General features: G+C 40.6%; 1 protein-coding gene across 1 annotated transcript in view; it reads right to left on the reverse strand.

The window, feature by feature from the left end:
* Positions 1-23,099, reverse strand: part of CD2AP (CD2 associated protein) — a 77,513-nt gene that overhangs the window by 50,729 nt on the left and 3,685 nt on the right. Inside the window, exon 2 of the mRNA XM_040059763.2 lies at positions 4,325-4,485. Coding sequence (XP_039915697.1) covers positions 4,325-4,485 — 161 coding nt within the window. The remainder of the gene's footprint in view (positions 1-4,324; positions 4,486-23,099) is intronic.

A 23,099-nucleotide genomic window follows, 5' to 3' on the forward strand; every position in this document is an offset into this window, starting at 1 on the left:
AACGCGCTCGGAGAAGTGTCCAGCTCGCTCACCAGAATGTCCCCAGAGCCTGCTGGCAAACTTCTCTGCCTTAACTGATGAAAGCTACTGATTAATCTATCCACTGCTCCTCCCTCATCCGAGTTACTGCCTTGAGCTTATGATCAAACTGGTTTTACTACCATGTGAAGCCTGTTACTCACAATACAGCTATTTAAAAAACTAAGATAGCAATAAGTGAAATAAAACAAGGAACTTCGGTTCTTAAAAAACACCTCTCAGCTATGTAGGGACAAAGATCTTAAGAAAATAAGCAGAAAGATGAACACCAAATCATCACTTTCAGTTATCAACACAACAAGTGTCTGGAGAGTGAATGGAATTACTCAAAACAAATAAATCAACAGAAATTAATCTTAGTCCATCTTGTCAAAGTAAATCCAAAAAAAGGAGTTAAGATTCGTTGGGCCACAGAAAGAAGGAGGTCTGGGGGATTTCCTAAAGGAGGGGAGGCCTGGACTCTTAATCTTTATATAATATACAGGAACAGTTCTCTGAAAGTAAAGTCTAAGAGCAAACAGAAATAAAACCCAACCCCAAACCAAAAGTCTTCCACATTCCACACACCTTAATCTCTCCAAAAACCTGACAGCATTACTACACTTCTCTAAATCACACTGGAAACGAATGTGTGCACACTTTTCACCATGATGGATTTTAGAAAGGAAAAGCTGCTCTCAAAGAAAACAATAGAAGTCTGCTAGGTTCCATTGCTAATTCCTTTCAGAAATTTATGAAGTTGTTTATTTTAAATTGCCCATACAGGAAGAAGCAGAAAAATGGCAATAACAATGTCAGAAACAAGAACGCTAATTCAACCCCACTCGAAGAGGATATGCACACAGTTTAAACAGGAATTTCACAGCAGGTTTTGCTAAATAACACTGGAAACATGCACTCCAAGATCCAGTTCTGCAATACAGGCAGAACATCTTTAAGAAGCTGCATCACTGCAAAGTGTATTCAAGGAAATGAGCTTCACAAGTAGGCAGTGTAATTGCTTGCATTTTTTTTTTTTACCTACTTGTGTAAAATTGTACATTTACCATCATCTTCTGGTTTTAGGACTGCTTTGGACATCCCACACACTGAGTTCCCACCCAGCCTTTACAACACCTCCCACTCCCCACCCCAGGCAGTGGCACTGCACAGCAGCATCTGAGGATGTTTCAGAGGCTTTATGGGGTTCCCCTCAGCTGAGTCTACCTGTTCTCTTCCTTTTAAAGCAAAATGATGCAAGCAGAAGTCAGCACCAAGAACTGCACCTTTTGGGACAGACCACCTCAGACTGCTTGTTAAACCAGCAAGTGATGGGCTCACAGAAAACAACCTGGTCCCAGCGGGCACCAGGAACCAGACATCACCGAGCTCTGATCATTCTCCAGGATCTCCCCAACAATATGCAAAAGGCCTGGGGAGAAGCCAATAAAACCCAACCACAAAGTTACCAGATAATATTATAAGGTACCAAGCATCAGCATTCACAGGAAGCTTCCATGAATTCCCTTCTCCATAGGAGTGTTTCAAAGGCACGTAGTGCTTAGCTCACCCACACTGTACAACAAATTAACCCAATTAAAAACAGCATCAGCTTCCTCTGCTGCACTTCTGACAATAAAGACCCAACTGCAACCATGACATGAAACAAACCTACTACCACAATTAAAAATTATTTTACAATGTTTAGAAGACTTGAGAAATAAAAGGAAGACATAATCAATCATAATATTTCTTGCTTTAACAACCCAAAATGAAGCTTACAGCACTTAGTCATACTTCAAACAGAAAAGATGCATTTGTCAAAGCAGGAGAAGTGGCATAAAATGTCAGTAAATCCATTGTATGGGCAGAGCCCAGAAGGAGGGAACAGAAGGGGACTGATCTGCTTTACAGAGAGGATACAGTCTGAATCTGGGGCATCCAACATATTCAGGCAGCATGCAGCAATAATCCTCCTGTCCAAATTCTGCTTGTCCTTCAAAACGGCAAGAAGCAGCCTTGTGCTGCACAACAGCCAAGGACAGTATGCAGCTGGTACCAACAAACTCTTTTCCTGCCCTCACATAGGATGAAGAGACAAACTAACAAAATTAGCAAAAACAAACTAGCTGGAATTAGAACCTTCCTCCAAATTCCTTCAGCTGATGAAAATCAAAGGCTTTTATTTCTTTTTTAAAAAATAATTTATCTTCTCTAATAACATCTAACATTTGAAAAAGAAAACATTTTTATTTTCACATGGTTTAATCTGTCATATTTATTATGTTTTTAAATTTTACACATGAAGGCAAATTAGTGGATAACACATGCACTTTCAGCTTCAAATTTTAATCTTTTCCAGATCAGCATAAATTATAATTTACCATTCATAGTCTGCATGGAGAAGCTCTATCCTGGCTTCAGCTCAATTCTTAACAATCTACTGTATATATATGTCACCAAAAAGCCACCACAAATTTAACCACAGAATGCATTCAGGCCAGATGCTCATTTAATGCATGAAATTATACTCAGAACAGTAAGATGATCCTTTCAGGAAGTAATAAATATTTAAGTACAGCCCCAGAATTTTGTAATCAAACATGTAAAACTTGGTGCAACTCTTAGTACTGCATACAGCAATTTGTGCTCTCTGGTCACATTTCTCTCCACTTTCAGACTTTTGTGCTCCTTCCCTTTCATGTGGGTCATGAAAAGTCAGCAATACTCATCTCTTGTCAGCATCCTCACTGTTCTTACACTCCCAATGGTGGTGGTTGCTCTTGGCAAACAAATAAATCCATTACTCAAGGGACTTTCCTCATTCACAGGGCCAAAGTCCAGCCCTGCTTGAGCTCATTTCCACCTCCCTCCAGCAGTCACCCACACCTTGCAGGTGCTAACTGCACACCAGGCCAAGAAGGGGAATTTGAGCTTAGTTGCTGAGGCTTGGTATTTGCAGCAGTCTGGTCAGAGTAGCATCTCATCATACCTGCAGCCTGATTTAACAGTTTGGGAGAAGGCACAAAAAAAAAAAAAAAAAAAAACCACCCACCACACCCCACACTAAAACACTTTTCTGCAACAGCTTCCCCAGAAATAGTCTCTCAAACTATCAGTACCTGTAAATTAACTTTTACTAAGAAACTATAATTGACCATGAAGAAAACACACAACTTTTGCCTCCCTAACAATTAATGCTTTCCCATAATCTCACCACTGCACAACAGCCTTCCAGTCTAAATCTTGAAGAAAAATTCCCAAGATCAGCCTCATCTTCAGGATGATTGCATTCAGCTTCAGCACCAAAGCAAGTTATCCCTGTTGTCATGAAACAAAAGTGATCATTTTTTTCTACACAACTTCCCTTCTACTTCTCCAAACCCCTCAGCCTCCTAGAAAACTGTCACCTGTAATTCAGGACATCCAACCATGCCATGCACATATGAACAGCTGGAAAGTTAAAAATACCTGCAGCTGAGATGCCAGGATGGAAATAATTTTAAACAAAGTTTATAAAAGTCACAGCTGCAGAAGGGCAAGAAAATAGCCATCACGTACGGTAATTAATACAGAAACATGTCTGAGGATCTTTGCTCTTCAGCAGGACAAATTGATGACACACAAACCAGCAAAGAGCTGAGTCTGATGCTTTCTTCTGACACAGCACTTGAGAACTAATTAAGAATATCAGCACACAAAACAAACATCAAAACAACACTTGAGGTCAAATTACTAATTATACAGGAATCAACACCCCAAAATGACTTCAGATTAAACTACCAAAAACTTGAAAATGTTTGACAAGTGAAAAGCATTCATACAAACTTTCCCTTGGCAGGAGACCTTCTCTGAGAACAACTGGATTGTTCCTATCAGTTTTAAAAGGAAAATCCTAAAACTCCTCACAGTAAATCAGAAAAGAATAATTTTGCCTTTTCAATTTTTCAGAAAAAAATGTCTAATTTAAAATAAAGAAGCGTAAAGAAGTGTTTATAGCACTGGACCAATGTCCCCTTAGGTTTTACAACATTAAAGTATCAGTAAGATACACTGGATAGTACTGGTTTGCAAAGAATTAATTTCACTTCAAAAGAAATGTCAGTGTAAAAACAGGCAGCACAAGTTAAATTAAAAAAAATCTTCAAAAGCATATTGAAAAAAAAAGTCAGCACCTTGAATGTGTTCCCATTTAAAAAAAAAATCATCCTGTTACAAATAACAACTGTTGTGTATTCCAACCATTTCAGTAACAATGACCCAGCCACACCATCACAGCAAAATCAAGGCAGTGCAGAAAACTCACCTTCACAAAATTGTCAGGGAACATGCCCCTTCTGCCATTTAACTCCCCTTCCAACCATCCTTCTTCTTCCAGTTTTTTCACATTCCTGATGATTTCTCCAACTCGGATTGTTAACTCATCATCATGCACTGCATCATAGTCATATTCCACAATATAGTCCACTAAAAAGGGAAAAAAAAAAAAAAAAGCACAATGAATACAACCCAGACTAGGAAATGCAACTTGAAAGCCAGGCATGTTCAAAAGGCAAACCTAACAATGACTGCTAACAACAGGCATTTCCCTCACAGCAACGCTCACCTGTGAACTGTGACACTCCCATGTATTTTTCACAGGGAGAAACAATTGGATAGTCGCCTATTAGAATAAAGTAAATTTAGGAATATGACACGAGGTCATATTTTAGTGGTGGTGGGTAGGTTTTTGCTCATGTCTGGTGGAAGGAATGGCTGGCAATGTTTTCTTTTCTTCCCCCCACTAAGTTCCAGCTGAAGATTTACCAATTATGAATCACTGCCCACAGGGCAAGTGCTTCTTACTCAGTGCCCATTTAGGGCCAAGGATCAGACACTGTGTGTAGGGCACATTCTTGCAATGCTTTGCTAATTCTCATACTTGAGCCTGCTACTGTGTTTGCAAAAAACTAATTGATGCATACAGAATTTCTGCAGGTTTGATCCAAGAAATGCAACACAACTAGAAGATGTGTGATTGACAATATCATACAACTTAAATTGCAAATATGTAAAAAGCATTTTCCTTCAGAGTCATTTGGTGGGTATGAAGTAGAATAAGCAAACGAGCTTTACTTTTGATACAACTGAGTTTACTCAGAGCAGCACAGCAGTGTATTCACAAACTTGTCCATCTGTTGCACAAGATCCATGAGAGTCACTCACTGACAGCTTAAGGCTTATTTGGCAATAAAAATGCATTTGTTCATCAAGAAATTCTGTTCATGGCTGAAATTTCCACAAACCTGCAGCAATCAAAAAATCTTCCCTCTCACTCAAATTCAGTCAAATATCCAGGCACTGCCAAATGTTAAAACACTGTCCTCACTGAAACCTCCCTCGCCTCTGAAGATCTCAATGCACAAAAGCACAACAAGGTTAAAAGACAGAAATCCTGAATCATTGTAGTAATTTTTCCCAGGTTAATCTATTTTATCAGCGCATAATACTACCCAACAATTAATTTTAAAAAAATGAAGGAATCAGATGGGAAGCAGCATTATTTCCTTGTTATTGAACTTAAAGCTTCGTTAAACCAATGTGTAATTCTGATCTGTGGCCAGTTTTAATCACAAGCACAGCTGCAGTGATTGTAATTGAGCTTTTATCCCCCTGCTGCCTATGGATGAAGCCAGAAAACCCTTAGTAAAAAACCAGAACTACATGATGGTGCCATGAATGCAAGAGATGCTTGAATGATATGTCTGGCAAACTATTTTCTGAATGTACCCATTAACAAAGGAACCAGTAGACATAAACGTGAAAACTTAGTTTTGCTCTCTTCCTTTAACAAAAAAAAAAAAATTTTCTTCCTTATGAACAGAAGTCATCACCAGACTTACCTGCCTACAATACACCTGGAATTTCTTGCACACGCTTTTTGTACTGGAGACATTTATTTTTGCCAAATGTAGTCTCTAAGCTTGTTTCAAAGCATCACATTCCCCCATTACTGCCTGCAGCAAGCAGAGCAGCTCTGTCTTGCTTCTGCACAGAATTGTCTCCTGATAGTGGCTGACATAAAATATTGCCAAAGATGCAGGAAATTCTGGCAGTCACAAATCATAAAGACAACAGACATTCATCACCTAAGAGTATGGAAATGAAAGCATCAACTCCAACCAACTTAACTCAGCCATTCTGGAAACCTGTAAATATAGAAAAATGTAAGAAATATCCATGTCCCATATTTCTCTCATGATACACTGTTTTGAAGCATATTAGCAGATAGCATATTTCAATATACACACTATAGGACAGCTTTATAAAGCTAAACATGGAAAATGGATCACAACAGAGTGTCAGTCATTGCAAATGCTCACAGCAGTGACTTGAGCTGCCCAACACCTGGTCCTTTTTCCACAGCAGCAGTAGATAATCACACCCACACTGTGTCAACATGAACCAATTCTATTGAAAGCTTATTTATTCCTTTGGGAGAATGTTTCTGTATTTGTGTTTGAAATACACAGCACATTCACTTAGTCACCTTTTCAGACTGAAAAACGTCAGCTCGGTCATGCCAACAACAAATACAGAACCTGAAGAACCCTCCAGTCATCATCTACATGTCTTTATGTTCTAAAGACAAATAGCAGTAAACAGACATCGGCTTCTTACACTGAAATTTATGTGCTGAATTTTCTCATGCATTTGTCAGTGATATCCAAAGCCACCCTCACTCCCATGGATACACAGACAAACCAGATGTGAATTCTGTTGCCTCATCTGTTAAAGTGGTAGGGACCATGGGGAATGTTAAAATAGTTTCATCCCATAGATTTTTTTCATATGCTGGCAGGGAACAGCAAGTCCCAAGTCTTGCTACTATGTGGTCCTCAAGAAGAACACTTAGAAGTTTTGCTTTCCAATATTAGCAAGTAGCACTAGTTGAATCATCCAGGTGATGGGCAAGAAACCTCTGTACTGCCGAAACAGTCCAGATTAAATAAATCTCTGAAGCATCCTAAAGTGTAATATTTACCCTTGTAAAAACAGAGTCCAGCAATGACAGAAAATGTTTTTAAGTAATCATGACTCCTTATGATAACAATAAATAGAAATTACATTAGTTTACTGATTATAGTTCTTAATGCTTGTACAAGTTTTGAATGCTTCAGGTTCTTACTTGAAAGCTTTACTGAAGAACAGATACACCGCCATCAGTCAGCAGGAAGGTGGACTCCAATAACACAAGCTGGTCAAAACTTCTTGAAAAAATTCTCAGCTGGTAAAAGGTGCAACAGAACTCTGCAGCAACACAAGCTATCTTATCTCCCCTCTGCTTTTTACACTGCCTTCTCCATTTCAAACCCCACTCAAATCAATTATCTGTAGCTTTAAGTCTGTAATGATCAAGTCTCAAATGAAAAATAGTCTTAGGCTTAAGCAGAACACTGTGAGGTTTACTGTGCTTTTCTAGCACATCCAGAGACACCAAAGTTCACCTGAGAGGGGTAGACAACTTTCTCCTGAGTTTTCACAGATCTGCATAAAGGAAAGGCTGAAAGAGCTGGGAAAAGGCTCAGGGGTATCTCAACAATCAGGGTGCAGAAATGACCAAGTAGTACCCAATGAAAACATAAGAGGCAGTGGCACAAAAGGAAACCAAACAAATGCCACTTAAACATATATAAACACACTCTTGTCATCCAGCCATGACACCATTCCAACATATGCAGGGAACCTTCCAGACAGTGTTTTTTGAAGGTTCTGACACATTTTCAGAGGCAACTAGCTGATTAAAATCAATAGAGCCACCCAAAAAAAAAAAAAAAAAAAAAAAAAAAAAAAAAAAAAAAAAAAAAAAAAAAAAAAAATTGACTGGACATCTTTGGAGGAAGATGGCTCTGTGGGAAAGGTCTGCTCAGCTCTTGCTTTTCAGTAAGGTGACAACTTCACTAAAAAACCAAGAATGAAACATTTAGGTTGGCCATTAGGAAGAAATTCTTCACAAAAGGGAGATCAGATATTGGAATGGACAGTCCAGGGAGGTGTTTAAGGGAAGACTGGATATGGCACTTAGTGCCGTGGTCTGGTTGACATGATGGTGTTTGGTCACAGGTTGAATTTGATGATCTCAGAGGTCTTTCCCAAACTGACTGATTCTGTGATAAAGCAGACTAAACAGTCAAAGCCAGTCAGCAGCTACAAAGTTACTCCCCACAGCACAAAGTGTCCTACCTAATACCTCTGACAAAACAGCTCCCAGCGTCAGCCAAGACAGCAACACTGCCTGCACCAGGCATGCAGCCACTGCTGGGACAGCTGGACTCCCCACTTCCCCCAACCTCACACAACCAACTCTTCTGCCAACCACATCCCAGTGCCACGGCAGAGGCCAACTCTCCCAACAAGCACGGCCACATTATACCTCTCTTCTCTGACTGTAAACAAAGGAGGCCTTCAGCTACCCAAACTCTTTCTGAAGTTACCTATTAGAGGTAACTAAGGCCCTCTGGTAGCCCTAAAACAGAAATCAAAACATAAATCAAGGAAGAGAGGAAAATATATCAAAATTCTAGGATGCCTGTGTCTTCAGTAGAAATTGACACCCATCCAGCAAAGAGCACAATTTCACATTCTTGGTACTTTGTTTAGGGTGTTACAATATTGTCAGAACCCAGTGACCTTTCTGTAGCAGCCAAAAAAAGACAAACCAGATTTAAAATAAATCCCATGAAAAGCACACTTTAGTAGCTTCTACTTTTTTTTAAAAAAGAGGGGAGAGAGATTCAGATTTAGATAACTGAAATCCTTGCATATACTGGGAAGCCTTCCTGAAACTTGCTGCAGGCCTAGAGGGACAGAGTCCAACGTGAAGCAGCAAGAATTGGTCTCTTCAGGCAGGTTTCAGGCCAGCTTAAAGTCATTTATTGGAACAACAACCCTGGAAAGTTGTGTGACCTCCAGAAGTACCTTGCCAGAAGAACTGCAGTTACATTAGAAACTGAGCTTTTGCTTTTCCAGTTTATCACAACAGACAGTTGCTAGATGTCTAAAACAGACTTCATTAGTACTGTTATTTCCACTTGTACATTTATCACGTAAAACCTCCAAAGTTTAGTCTCCTATAAAACAAAGCCTAACAATTTTGTTATTATGTATGAATAGAGTTTCAAAGGTATTTCATTTTATAGCTGACCAAGCTTACACTAGAGACAAAAGACCACAGAGAACACAATCTTACCCTTTTAACTACCATAGTTTTCTTCAAAGCTATTTCAAAATCAGGTGATGAACTTAAGGAGATTGATCCTTCCAACTGTTTTCCCACAAAAATATCTCTATCATTTATGAGCTAAAGGAATTCCAGCTGGTTTAATACTAATAATACATATACAGTATGTGTTCAGCCACTTAAGACAGACCTTAACACTGAAAAAGCTCAGGTGTTTAAATGCTGAACAATGAAACCACCTCTCTAAGTGCTAAACCTAAGTAGTGGTTATAAGAATGTTTTCTTTCCACTTCAATACCATATAATTTCCTGTCATCCTGACCTGAGTCACTGATGACAACCTAGATGCTTAAATAGAAAAAGCCTGACAGACTTCCAAATGCCCTTAAAATTCTAGTTCCTGCTCCCAAACCTGTGAGTTTTGTCTACAAAGCTCTCCTGTAAAGACACGCACAAGGTGAGCACAGGGTTTGGGAACCAGAGAAATCCCACCTGGCCAAGGGCTCCCACTGCTCTGCAGCCAGGCTTCCCCAGGCTCTACATCTGCTTCACACTCCTGTTTACAAATAATCACTGACCAGTTCCCCAAAGATCCAATTATTCCTTTTGGGTACAGATGTAGGTTTGTTCTTCTTCAATCTGAGTGGAGGAGCACCTCACAATTCCCACTATCAGGGAAACCACTCTGAGCACTGGTCCTGTGCAAAAGTCCTTCCCTTCCTTTTACACCCCAATAACCATCCAACAGAGAAGCAGCCAAGGGACTGAACCTTGAAGAGACAGAAACATTCAGTATTTCCTACTTCCTTCTCATAGTGCCCAACAAAGCCACATCAGCAACAGAGTGGGAAACCCAAAAGCTCTATGTCCAAGACATCTTAACCTAGGATGCTGAGATCCCATGCTTTCTTCTGTATGCATTCACCGGTCCTTCCCCCCCGCTCTCTGCTTAAATTAGCAGTTATTTATAGTACTGAGGAATTAGATAAAGGAAACAGCCCAAGAGAAAGCTTATAGTGACAACTTTCTGCAAGTTTACCTCCTTCAGATGCAGGGTCAGACACAGGACTGTTTCAAACCCACTTTAGATCAACCTCTACATCCCTCTTACAGCCCAGATCAGGAGCACATTGCCCAGTGAAGCTCCAAACCACCCTCATTTGTGGTGGTTCTATTCAGTGTGGAACAGTCTCACAAAGCAATCTGGAATTTTCACCAAAATTAAACTTAGGAACACACTTAATACACATTAATCTTTAACAGGCATTATGTCCATGAGACAAGACTAAAACTACAATGATAAAAAAATGTCCAAAACTTAAAACCTGAATGTGGTCTCTCGCACAAGCAATTTCCCCCTACAGATCCACTCATCTTGCCCCTCACTACTTGCTGCTTTGCTCAAAGCCAATATGTGCCATGAAACCACATCCTAACATAACACATTATTGATACAAGGCCACTGGATTCCTGCCAACTCTGATGGTAAGGATGCAGTCCCATGCTATTAAGAAACTGAACAAGTGTAATTAGCTAATGGAGACCATGCAGTCCACACATACTTAACAGCACAGTCACTAGTTTTGAGCCACACCACACAGAAGAGCAGACATTTCACTGAGCTGAGCCATCCAGAGCCATCACATTCACGTTCCACGCTGAGGACTTGCAAACAGTTGCACCACAAGGGCTACTGCAAGCATTAAACATCACCAATGAGATGTTTTACCTTCACAGTAGCTCAGAAGGAGGTCGGGTGTCTCCTGTACAGTCCCTGGAGTAGCAGTGACACATGGCAGAGCCATCTCTACCTGTGTCCCCTCCCAAGGGAGCCACACCAGTCGTGCCAGCTCCAGTCCAGCCAAACAGCTCTGTACCAAAGCAGTCACACCTCCTCCTGCTCCAGAAGCTTTGATCCCATGTGCCAGCCAAGCCAACTCTGCTGCCACAGGGAAGGGATGTGGCAGAGGAGGTTCTCTGCAGTTACAATGCTGATCTCATTTATTCAAATATTGACTTATGGTCTTATTTTAAGCAAAATGCCCAGAGCCATGAGAATTCTTTCATTAGTTTATAATAATACAAGATAATGCCAATGAAATAGAAAGATTTTCATGCCATTCTGTGTACATTTTCTTTTAAGCATACGCAATTAATTCCAAATTTGCTGTAAGCTGATTATTCCAGTCAAGGGTTATTTCAAAGAAAGGGAATCTAAATCGTACCATTTATTAGTGCAGGTTGCTGGGCAAACAAACAATCCTTTCAAGCACTAAAGATACCTCCAATACATATAAACACACAGTGTTGGACCCAAGCTGATTCTACATAAAACCAGCTCAGCTATGTCGACGCAGTCTCTGGAAGCACCACAAACGCCCTGCTGTCACCCAGTGGGGACTCGGTTTGGATGCCAACAGGATTTGCTCTGTTTAATGCAACTTCACGTTGAAGTGAGTATGAGTCTTCACTCTCTCTCCAACACACCCCGTCTCAGAAGCCTCAGCAGGTTCAAAGCCACATTAGATGAGTGTAGGCAATCAGACACTGCTGGAGTCAGGCTAAATTCCCAACAAGCCCTTTTCCACTTTCTCAGCACTTGGGCTGACCAGTCAGAGCACCATCCCCCAATCGAGCCAACATCAAATTAATCACAGAATATGCCGAGTTGGAAGGGACCCACAAGGATCACTGAGTCCCACTCCTGGCCCTGCACAGGACCATCCCCAGTAGTCACACCCTGTGCCCCAGAGCGATGTCCAAATGCTTCTTGAACTCTGTCAGGCTGGTGCTGTGACCACTTCCTTGGGCAGCCTGTTCCAGCGCCCAGCCACCCTCTGAGTGAAGAAACTTTTTCTAATGTCCAGCCTTAACCTCCTCTGACACTACTTCAGGCCATCCCGATCCCACAGAGCAGAGATCCATGTCTGCCCCCCTCTTCACCTCATGAGGAAGCTGCAACCACAATGAGGTCTCTCCTCTTCTTTCTCCAGGCTGAACAGGCCAGATGACCTCATATGGATTTCCTCTCCACAGCTTTCACCATCTTGGTTGCCCTTCTTTAGATACTCTCCAACAGTTCAGCATGTTTTTTTACACTGTGGTGCCCACAACTTCACAATATTCAAGGTGAGGCCACCCCTGCACAGCACAGAGCAGAACAATCCCCTCCCTCGGCTGGCTGGCAATGCTGTGCCTGATGCACCCAGAACAAAGCCCTGTGCCCAGGCAACTCAGTTTTTCAGCTGCAGCTCCCATTCCTCCATCAGATGTTGAAAAAATTTGGGAATTTAAACACCAGAGTCTTCTCAATCAAAAAAATCATTGCACTGTTATCAAGAAAATATATCATTCTTCTGGAATAATTTCTCTTAACTATCCCAAGTCACTACCAAAAAGCTGTTGGGATATGTGATGGTTCACAAGATCTGTTAAAAACTTAGTAAGTACTCTCCAGTGCTTACACTGAGGATATTTTAAACTGCTATGAAGATAGCTTTCAGGAAAAAAAGAATGCAGTTAGAATACACACACCATGGAGAAAACCAGCAACAACAAGCAAACAAAAAAATGGCAACAAAGCAACTTTGAAACTCTCAGAATATCTAGTATATCCTTTGCTAAGTAAGCCTTTGCTTCCCCACACTTGAGTGCCAATAGCCCAGCTGCTGTCACCTTCCCATGCTGATTCAGTACTGTGAGCTTAAAGGGAAAAAACACTGCAAGAGAGGAACAAGCTGGCACAAAGGCAGTTCTGTTATTTTCCTGAAGTATGGGGGTTTCACCACATTTTTTACTTTCTGATGATAACAGGTACCTTATTGTATCCTTTCAGTAAATACTTCTTCCCAAGATCTGTAGAGACAGGACAAGGGGCACTGGTTTAAACTCACAGAGGGGAAATTTAGATTAGACCTCAGGGAGGAACTCCTGCTGCTGGGGGTGGTTAGACAGCACCTGGAGATGCCTGGGGATTGTAGTGTCTGAGAGTTTGTGATTCAGATCTCAGCGGCATGGCAGTGAGAAGGTAATTTTGGGAGAAGTATTTAGTGGCTGAAATTAATTTCAGTTTGGCCAACTTCTGCAGAATTTCCTGTCAGCTGTAAAGGTAAAATCAAAAGTATAAGTAAGAAACTTCAGTGAGGGATATGAGAGATCTCGTGGATTATAAGAAATCTGTGAAAGTTACAGGATGTCTCTGAAAAGAACACACTAATGATAGGGATTTGTTCATTTATTTGTACGGTCTATAACCAAAAATATCATAAAAGGTATTTGTGCCTGAATCACAGGATAGCTTGGGTTGGAAGGGACCTTTAAAGACAACCCATAGGTAGGGACACCTTCCAGTAGACCTGGTTGCTCCAAGCTCCATCCAGCCTGGCCTTGAACACTTCCAGGGATGAAACATCTGCAGCTTCTCTGAGCAGCCTGTGCCAGTGTCTCAAGTCAACTTAAATAACCAAGGCAACTTGAACAACATCTCATTTTCCTTTTTTTTCTGTCCACCCTGCAGTATCTGCTATTATTCCTTACTTCTTTTGTAACTTGATCTGCACTGCATCACCCAGTTCTAGCACAAATATTTTCTCCTTAAAGCAACAATTCCGCTACAGCCATATTTTGCCTAAAAAAAAAAAAAAAAAAAAAAAAAACCACCACAAAAATTACAGTCTTGAGACAGTCTAAAACCAGGAGACTTGGTTCTGTCAGCACAGAACTCGTCCATCTGGAAGCTGCCCTGGATCTGCCTGGCATTTTAGATTGGGTAAGGCAATGGTGCATTCTCCAAGATATGACTCACCAAGCATTTTTAATAAAAGTTTGTGTTGAATTTTACAGCCCAGTAAGAATGCCTGAAATAATTAGGAAAATGAACAGTTGAAAACAGTTAAAAATGTAGGCTTTTCCTCCCAAATTATTTCAACTAATGAGAAACTCGTTGCATTCTAACAGCAACCACCGCAAACATCAATTTCTTGTGCTGGCTCAGGTGCAATTAGCAAGAGACTTTGAGATGGAAACCCAACAGTATAGCAGAAACCCTGCCCAGCAGCCTGCCCGGAAAGACACAAACCACATACACCTCATTTTCCTGCTCCAGGCTCCTGTAATTTTCTGGAGTGCATTACAGTGCTTAACACTGTATAAGATAAAACACAATTGAAAACTGAATGTTTGTCCATTTTCACTTACCTAAAGAAAATTGTCTTCACACACACCCTCATAATTTTACAACTGTATGCTGGGGATGATAAGTCACCATTGCAAATCAGATGAGAAGAAAAATGTTTTAGGGAAACCTCACTGCAGATTTATCAACTCTAGAAGAAGTACCCCGTCATGTCTCCTCCAACATTATCAGAAATACTTGTCTTAAGCTCAGTTGTAAATTTAATATATGTTACAATTGTGGATTTAATTTACCCCCTAACTTCTATGAGCAGAATTGCTGGGCTCTTCCATTTACAGCAGAAGACATGAAATGGGAAGTATTAGAATAAAACTTCATGCATATCCAGGTATTCAATACCTCATAAGGACAGAGGAGGTCAAAACACTTGCCTGGCAAGTGACCCAGAGCAGAAAGTGATGGTTTGGGCTACTTGCTATTTCCCCTAAGTCTGAGCAGCCCAGAAATGAGAGGTGACACCTGCAGGAAAGGCAGCAAATCTCTCCATGAACACAACTGAAAAAATGCCACTAATTCACATTGCAGAGAAAACCAGGGATCTTTTAGGGCACAGGGGAACTATTAAAAAAAAAAAAAATCTCATGCCATGACTCAGACATTGTTCCATATATAGATTTATACCTCTTCCTCTGTTCCTTCCCCTAAGTTAATTTTATAACATCTATTTGGCAAAACATTCAAGGTGAGTCACGAAACACCAAATTACAAATCCTGCTAAAACAAAGCCATGCTAAAAAGCACTGAAGAACAAAAGAATCATACCTCATTTATATTTAGTTCAAATCCAAAGCACCAAATAAGCAGTGAAAGTACCTTGAGGTCAACACCATATTTTAGGTATTCCCTTAAAGCTTTGACTAGATAGTTAGCTCACAAAAATAAGTTTGAAGCTGAAGACTCTGTTACTTATCTGAGAACTCTTTTTACAAAGTCATTCCTCTGGAAAATAAATTGTATTTGAAGTTTCCTTTCTTCTATCAGGACTCCACACTACTATAAAAGCTTCAGCTCCTCCTGCAGATTTTTTTTCAGGATTCTCCTAGCCAAAAAGGACACCATGATCATAGCCCCAGGTTATGAATTCAAGAGTTATGAAAACAAGAAAATCTCTGAAAGCTTTTTGAGTTTAAATGAAAACTCCTTTTACGTACCGAAGAAATGCTGAAATGCTTTGATAGACAGCCTACAATTTGGCACATCTCTAATTCCGAATGACAATTAGTACTTGAGCAAACATGGCAAGAATCTGACTTTGAAATAAATTTACAGGAACTTAAAAGCATTATTCAGAGCATACACAAAGTGTTCCCTTCATCTGTAAAAACAGACATGATGCAAGAGTCTGAATGGTCCCAGATTGGAACGTTGCAAAAACCACAAAACATGCTTAGCATTACAACAGGAACAAGTGTTTGTGTCTGACTCCATGCTGTTAGGGCATATTAATTGTGACATAAAGTTCATTTACTTTTTAGTGTGAGCATTTTAGTCAAGACAATAACCTGAATTTCTGGTGGAAAAGCACAGAAAGAAATCCTTATGAACTGGATTTTTACAAAAAACAGTCAAAACAGCAAACACTCAAGGGCACCCTTCAATCTCAATCAGACAGTTTTAAAGAAGGCAAAATTGTTTCATCAGGGCAATCATGTTCTAAAAGTTCAGAGACCAACTATTTCAAATATCTATTTCTACATGTATTTAGAAGGACTAAAGTAATTCTTATTAAGATCATGATTTCAACTTGCATAGCTTGCATGCTTCCAATCACAGGAAAATACGGTTTGAAAGGACCTCTGGAGGTTTGTCATTCCAAACTGGTCAGAGCAAGGCTAATCTCAAAGCCAAATCAGGTTGCTCAAGGCTTTGTCCATCTAAATTTTAGACTTGAAAGGATGGAGATAAAAATGCCACCCCAAGCACCTTTTGTAATACTGAATTCTCATAATAGTTTTTCCACATTATATTCAGGAGGAATTGCCACTTTGCTAACTTGCAGGCATTGGTTCACAGTGCCTCCAAGGAGAATATGTTGTTCTCTCCAGGCTACACCTACTCCTTGCACATCATATACACCAGCCTCCCAACCACCCTCAATTCTCCAGTTCAGGGGCATTCCTGCTGCATTTGAGGGGAGGGAGGAGCAAAACTGGACACAGTACTTTAGAGACAGTCCTGTGAGTGCCAAGGAGTAGGGAACAACCACTACCCATCACCTGCTGGCTAATACCCTGCTTGTGTCCCCAGTAGACAGTTAGGCAGTTCATCACTACTGTAGCACATCAAACATCCCCCACCCCATTCACTGTAGAGTTTTTTTAGGTATCTGGTCATAATCTTGAGTATTTGAAGAAATCAATATTACATGAGCATCCCTACCCGCTTTCCTCCTGCTTCATTCCCAATAATTCTTCCCCTGTACACCCATTTGGGTGAAACATGTCACAAGAGCAGCATCTCTAAAATAAGAACTCCACATTTTTTATTTTTATGGTTTTTTGCAGGGTCGGCACTGAAGCACTCAAATCTCAGTCCTTCCTTGAGGAAAAGATTTCAGGACTGCCCTAACACTTGCCCTTCTAACCTGATGGCTGGCTGATCACCAAATCTGATGCTTGGAAGCAGCTACAGCATGTGCTGTGTCTTGCAGAGCTAATTGATACTAACACCACGATCGGTATTTGAAGAATTTGAGAAGGGATCAGAAGCCTTACAGGAGTTTATGAAAAGCAGTCTGGGGCAAAGGATAGCAGCTGCTGCCATCCGGAGACAAAGCACCCGAAGCAAGTTCACAGAAAGCCAACCCTCAGCTCCACTCTTCTCAACAGAGTCACTTGAAGGAGTAGTTTGGATTTCAGAAATACAAAGGAAATACTCTTGATTGTTCCCACATATTCACAGCTACAGGCATAATCCTGGGGACCCAGCTACACACACAAAAAATTAAAAAAGGGAAATCAAGAGAGAAGAGTCAGCAATACAACCTCAGCTTTTTCAAACACTAAAGTCAGGATTTACCACTTCAGTCACCGCTCAGAACTGAAAAACCAGGATACAGCACTGAACAGCAGGATCCAGCAACTCAGTGTTGACAGGAAATCAGAACAGTCTCCTTGCTGCATGGAGATGGCAGGCTGTGTCTTATTCTACTGACAGCACATCTCCAGTTTCATAAACAGCTTTATTTCATCTGCTGTTCATCCAGCCTGAGGCTTTCTGTTACTGGTTATCTGCCAGGGCAGGTTTTCTCCTACAACCTACATATTAGAAGCTATTTACATTACAATCCACACATGTGCCTCATAGTTCTCTCTCAGTAAGGATGAAGCACTAAGACTGAAAAAGCAAACTCTTCCCACAAAATAAGCATCTAGTAAGGTGATGAGCATATGAAAAAAAGAGGAAGCCATTTTGTACACTCTTAATTGTTCTTTTACTTGACAACCCTGCACTGTTAATTTATATATATAGCCCTACAACACACAATGATTTAAGAAATGCCTTCAAGCTCTCCTTGAGCCACAAAGGGTGTCAACTGAGATGGTTTCCAATTCCCCTACCTCCTTGCACCATATCCCTATTCAGATACTGGAAGGCTGTAAAAGCAAACCCTGTTATACTTAGGCTTCTTATAATGGGATGTGTCAGTGTAATGGTTTTTAGTATAATCTTCCACTTCACAGACACTCTCCTTCCCTGTGCTGAAGGATGAGGTGTATTTTCAGTAACCTGCAGGTCAGGCAAAGGAAGCCCTGTATTTGATTTTCAAGAGCAAAACAGCACAGTTCATGATAATTTATCCTTTATTAAAAGGCTATATGCTGCTGTTTTCAGTTTTCAAGAAATCTGCTGCCTCCTTATCTACCATACCCACAAGTGCATGGGATTAACATATTTGCTTTTATCCTCATGGCTTCAAAAGCCTTGCTCACCTCAGCACTTCCACTGCCTCACTTGCAGCACAGCATCTCATTCCACCTGGCTTCAGAACAGCACCAACTCAGCTGAACACAGCAAGAAGTGTTGTTTGGGACACTGAGGTTTCAAACAAACAGCCCATGGCCCACCCTGCAGAAAGACACTCATGCACCTTGTAAATCCTGCTAATTTTGTCAAGTCTTGTACCAAAATCTCTTAACAAGAGTATTCTTCACTTAACCTCTTTGGAAAGGGAAACAGATGGGCTCTGCTTTTCAGGTACAACTGCTTTAGTCACTTACAGAGAGCAGGATTTTACAGCTACTCCAACAATTTGAGGCTAAAGGAATGACCCTGCATGGCCTCTCCCTACTCATTCTCATCTCACCACCTCTTCCCCTGTTCTGTCTCACATTTGTGCTGCTCCAGGGTGTGTCAGTCTAGTTTGCTGCGAAATCAGCCGGCTGGTTCTCTTCCAGCTGGATTCAACCCTGGCCAGTGTCTTTAACTAGATCATTGCGTGGACACATGATCACTGAACTTGCCAAAAGGGGAGATTAAAGAACACATTGATATCTGCATTATCCAGGGATTGACTATACCAAGAAATGATGGATCTAGCATTCTCCTGGCAGTTTGTTCTAGCAATTAATAACTTCCCTGACAGAAACATTTAGATGTTAAAATGAGTGCAAATAGCAATGTGATTTACCTCAATTTTAGGCCAGCTTGTTCTACTTAATCTTGCATTTACTGGTTTGTGATAGTGCTTAATAAGCCAAACTCCATAAAAACATTTAAGTGATGGGAACATTGCAAGTCCAGCCCAACTGCAGAAAATCAGGATACAGAAGAACAGATGCATATTTTTACATATTGTGCTCAGTCCTCTCCTCAAGACATACATCTTATTGAGAACAACCAAAGCCAACACCTACAGAAATACAAAAGGCATCTCAGTAACAGGTTCTGGCTGTTTAGAGACTATTTTCTCTTTAAAGTTATCATTAAATCAATTTAAAAATTGCAAATTAGAGGTACAGTTTAAAAGGAACATTTGGCTGGCTTAAAATGGATTGGGAGGGATAAAAGAACTCTTTTAAAGATACAGAAAAAGAAGGCTGTGAAATAACCAGTTTGGTGGATCATGAACACTTAAGGAGAACAATTAATATAGACATTCAGAAGAAATTTATGAACTTTTAGCATGGATCTAGTGCCAAGTAACTGCAGGTTAAAATGGAAAAGGAGAAACACTCTACATTCTCTGACTCCTGAAATTCAGTCCCATGCACTCTCTTGCCCAGGAGGTAAGGACCACAGCCAGAGTGAGGCCATCCAGCTTGCTGATGTGATGGCAAAGCTGGCACAGGAGCTTCTCCCCAAAAGCCAGCTCATCTGCTCCCAGCAGGGCTGACAGCCACTAGAGCCAGGGCAAGGCAGACACAGGCACTGCTTGGCTCAGGCCCCTTGCAGCAGCATTCTGGAGTTATCTCTACAGCACAGCCTGGAACTGCACCCACAGCGTGACTTCAGGACAAGGGAGATTATAAAGGCAAAGCAGCCTTAAAACAAATCTGTTCATAGCTCAAGGTACAAGTTCAGAGTTAACTGATGAGATTCTCCTCCACTTTATGAAATTAGTGGTTTTATTTCTTCACGCAGCAAAGATGGAGACTTTTCTCCCTGAGTGCCAAAGCTGCATTGAAAAGAAAAAACTTGAAACATTCTGCTTGCTTTTGTATTTTTCCTGAAAAATGAAGAAACAGTGCAACTTGGGGAAATAAAAACACACTATGAGGAATTATGGTATACTGGCATGTCACCAACAAAGCCACAATTGAACTGAAGATCCAAAACTGGAAGACAAAAAATTTCTATCAGGGTCAAGCTGACAACTGGTGAAAGTGTGCAGCAGCTGCTGTCAGTGCCAGTAGCATCCTCCTCCTCCTCCTGCAGCCATGAGCTCAGTCTCATAGACAGCCAGCCTGGCTGAAAGCTGACTCAGGAAGAGAGAGAAGTTCAGATTGTTTGCTTCATACAAGCAAGGGAACAGGACAATGCTTATTAGTCAGAGGTAAGCAAAGGCTCAGATTGAACTTCAGTGACAGCTTAAAAAGATCAAACTATATCCACAGTCAAAAACATTTGACAAAGGCTGACCTCTTAGTAATTTTATCAAAGAGGCAGAAACTGATGACTTAAAAGTCTTCTTTAAATAGAAAGTCAGGCAAGTTACCAGGAACTCTAGCAAAACTGCCTTATTTAAAATTAAAGTAAAAATCATTAATAACTCCCATCCACAAAAATCTATTCACAGCTGCTGCAGAAGCAGAAATAATGAGATTGCCTAGCACTGCTTAATTCCAAAACCATTTGCCTCTAATGACAAAAAGTATGTTTACAGTGATTTACTTACTGTTAAGAAACAGTGTAATCTTAATCCATTTAAATAATTTAAAACAACACTTTATCTATGTAAAACAGTGAATGCAATAATATTCATTTAGAGTTTCTTTAATAACAATGTAAAATTTAAACCAAATTTGCAATCACAAAGCTCTTCAGCACTAAGTGGAGAGCAACTGCAGCCCTCACCTGTGACATCAGAGGTCAGCACCGTGCAAACTGCTGAAATTAAAAAAAAATGCTTCATTTTTTACATTATTCAAAGTATTATATTCTCATTTATTCTGCTGAAAGCAATCCTGGCCCAATACAGATTTCACAAGATGTTTTGAGTTGGAAGGGATCCACAGCCATCACTGAGTCCAACTCTTAAATAAATGGCCCAAACAGGGAATAAACTCATGCCCTTAGTGTTTTTAGCACCAGGCTCTGATGAGCTGAGCCTATCTCAGGTCATGAGCATAGTATAGGCAATAAATATTCCTTTAAGAAAAGTGAACTTAGTATTCTATATAACCTAAATTATACTCTCTACAGTGTACATCACCCTGAAAGATTCAACTCATTTGGCAGACAGACATACTGTGATTTTTCCTTCAGTCTGATTTAGGACTCTGGCAGTGGCAAGACTTAAATTTCTGTTCAAAAATATCTACAGTGCATTATTTTCTTTGTTCAAGATTTCTGAAAAAGTATTTCATACTGATTGTATATGAAGAAAGTCAATTCTGCATAGAAGTAGTGAAATAAAACACAATCCCACCCAAAAACTCATGTTGGCATTAGTTAGAGAAAGGAAATAGCAGTCCTGGTGAAATGAAGTTTATGCTGGGAAACAGGGAATAATTTAGGGAAAAAGGACATTTATCAACATAGCAAGAGTTCACACCAGAAAAGAGGCAACTGGAAAGGCAGTTTTACTGCTTCAGTCCTGCTGTCACCAGTGCACCAGGACAGCCATGGATGATGCTCAGGCAGGGTTGTGCTTCCACCCCCACAGCACTGGGGAAATCTGTTCCTCACCATCCCACATCCAAAGTAAGGGACAGCAAAGGCTCAGGCATCACCTCCACTGAACACTGGGCACATTTTAATCATTAGCACATTACAATTCAGAATAGAAACAAAAAGCAACATTATGGAAAAGTGTCAGGAAAGAAAAAGCTGAATGCAATTTAGCTATCTTACAAAATAAAGGATGCCACTTAGAAAAAAAAAAAAAATTACCCACTTTAAAAGGAGCAGAAGAAAAAGGTTAAACCCCAGCCAAGGACCAGAGACACATTTTAAGCCCCGAGGAAGCAATCACAGCTGATGGAAATTGCTACACCCCAGACACACTAGCAACAAATTTCACCTGATTGACTCACCGCTTCTGTCAAGATGATTTTAGTCTCTTTCAGCATTTTCATTGCTGCTCTTTCCTAACAAATCATTTTTATGAAGCCAGGTTAGGGAACTACCAGACCAGCAGTCATATGTGACTCCAGAGAAGCACAATGAATGGAAGATCAGAGCTGTGACAGCCAGAGCAGGACAGACCAAGCAGCCACCTCACATAGCCCCACACAACCCAACCACACATTTCCTGTGTTTATGCAACAAAAACCCACAAAGGGGAAAAAAATAACAAGCACAGGCAGACAATGGAGAAAGCCAGTGAAGGTGAGGATAATTCAAGGGCAAGGTCCGACCTAGCTGAAACTAAAGCTCTTAAGAACTGTCAGAAAAAAGAAACCACAAAAAGAAACCGAGACAGCAAATATAACTGCACCCCTACATGAAGTTAGCTCTTAAATTACATGAAAAACTCTTTTCAACAAGATGAAAACATGATCAATACTAAAATAACTATCCAGTAAAGCTGACCAGCACCTGGAATGGCTGGCACATGACATAAGTGGATGTAGAGAGACTTCTCAGTATGAAGGCACCAAACAATTACTCACCGTTTTTCAAAAATACAAAGGAGTCTGGCAGAACAAGGAGCAGTTTTAGGGCAAAAAACCCCTCACACTGGAAGGATGAGGGTTAGGGGTTAGGGTCCCCCATGCATTCTCATGTATGTTAAACCAGGACTCCCACTGTCACTGACAGTGGTGGTTGGCAAAAACCACCGGGGTTTTTTGAGCCCCTTAGGGACGGACAACCACAGACTTGAACTATCTATAAAAAATTATCTGGTGAAACCACAAACACCTCTGAGAAAGTTCATAAATCACTAACTGCCAGACTAAGGGTTTTTATAAAAAGAAAGACGGGGGCAAAAAACCAGAGGAGCAAAAAAAATCCACTACAAACCTGCTTTCCATATTCTTTTCCTCCCTACCTGTCTCCACA

Source organism: Hirundo rustica, chromosome 3 (genome assembly GCF_015227805.2).
Source record: "Hirundo rustica isolate bHirRus1 chromosome 3, bHirRus1.pri.v3, whole genome shotgun sequence".
In the NCBI taxonomy this organism is placed as follows: Eukaryota; Metazoa; Chordata; class Aves; order Passeriformes; family Hirundinidae; genus Hirundo; species Hirundo rustica.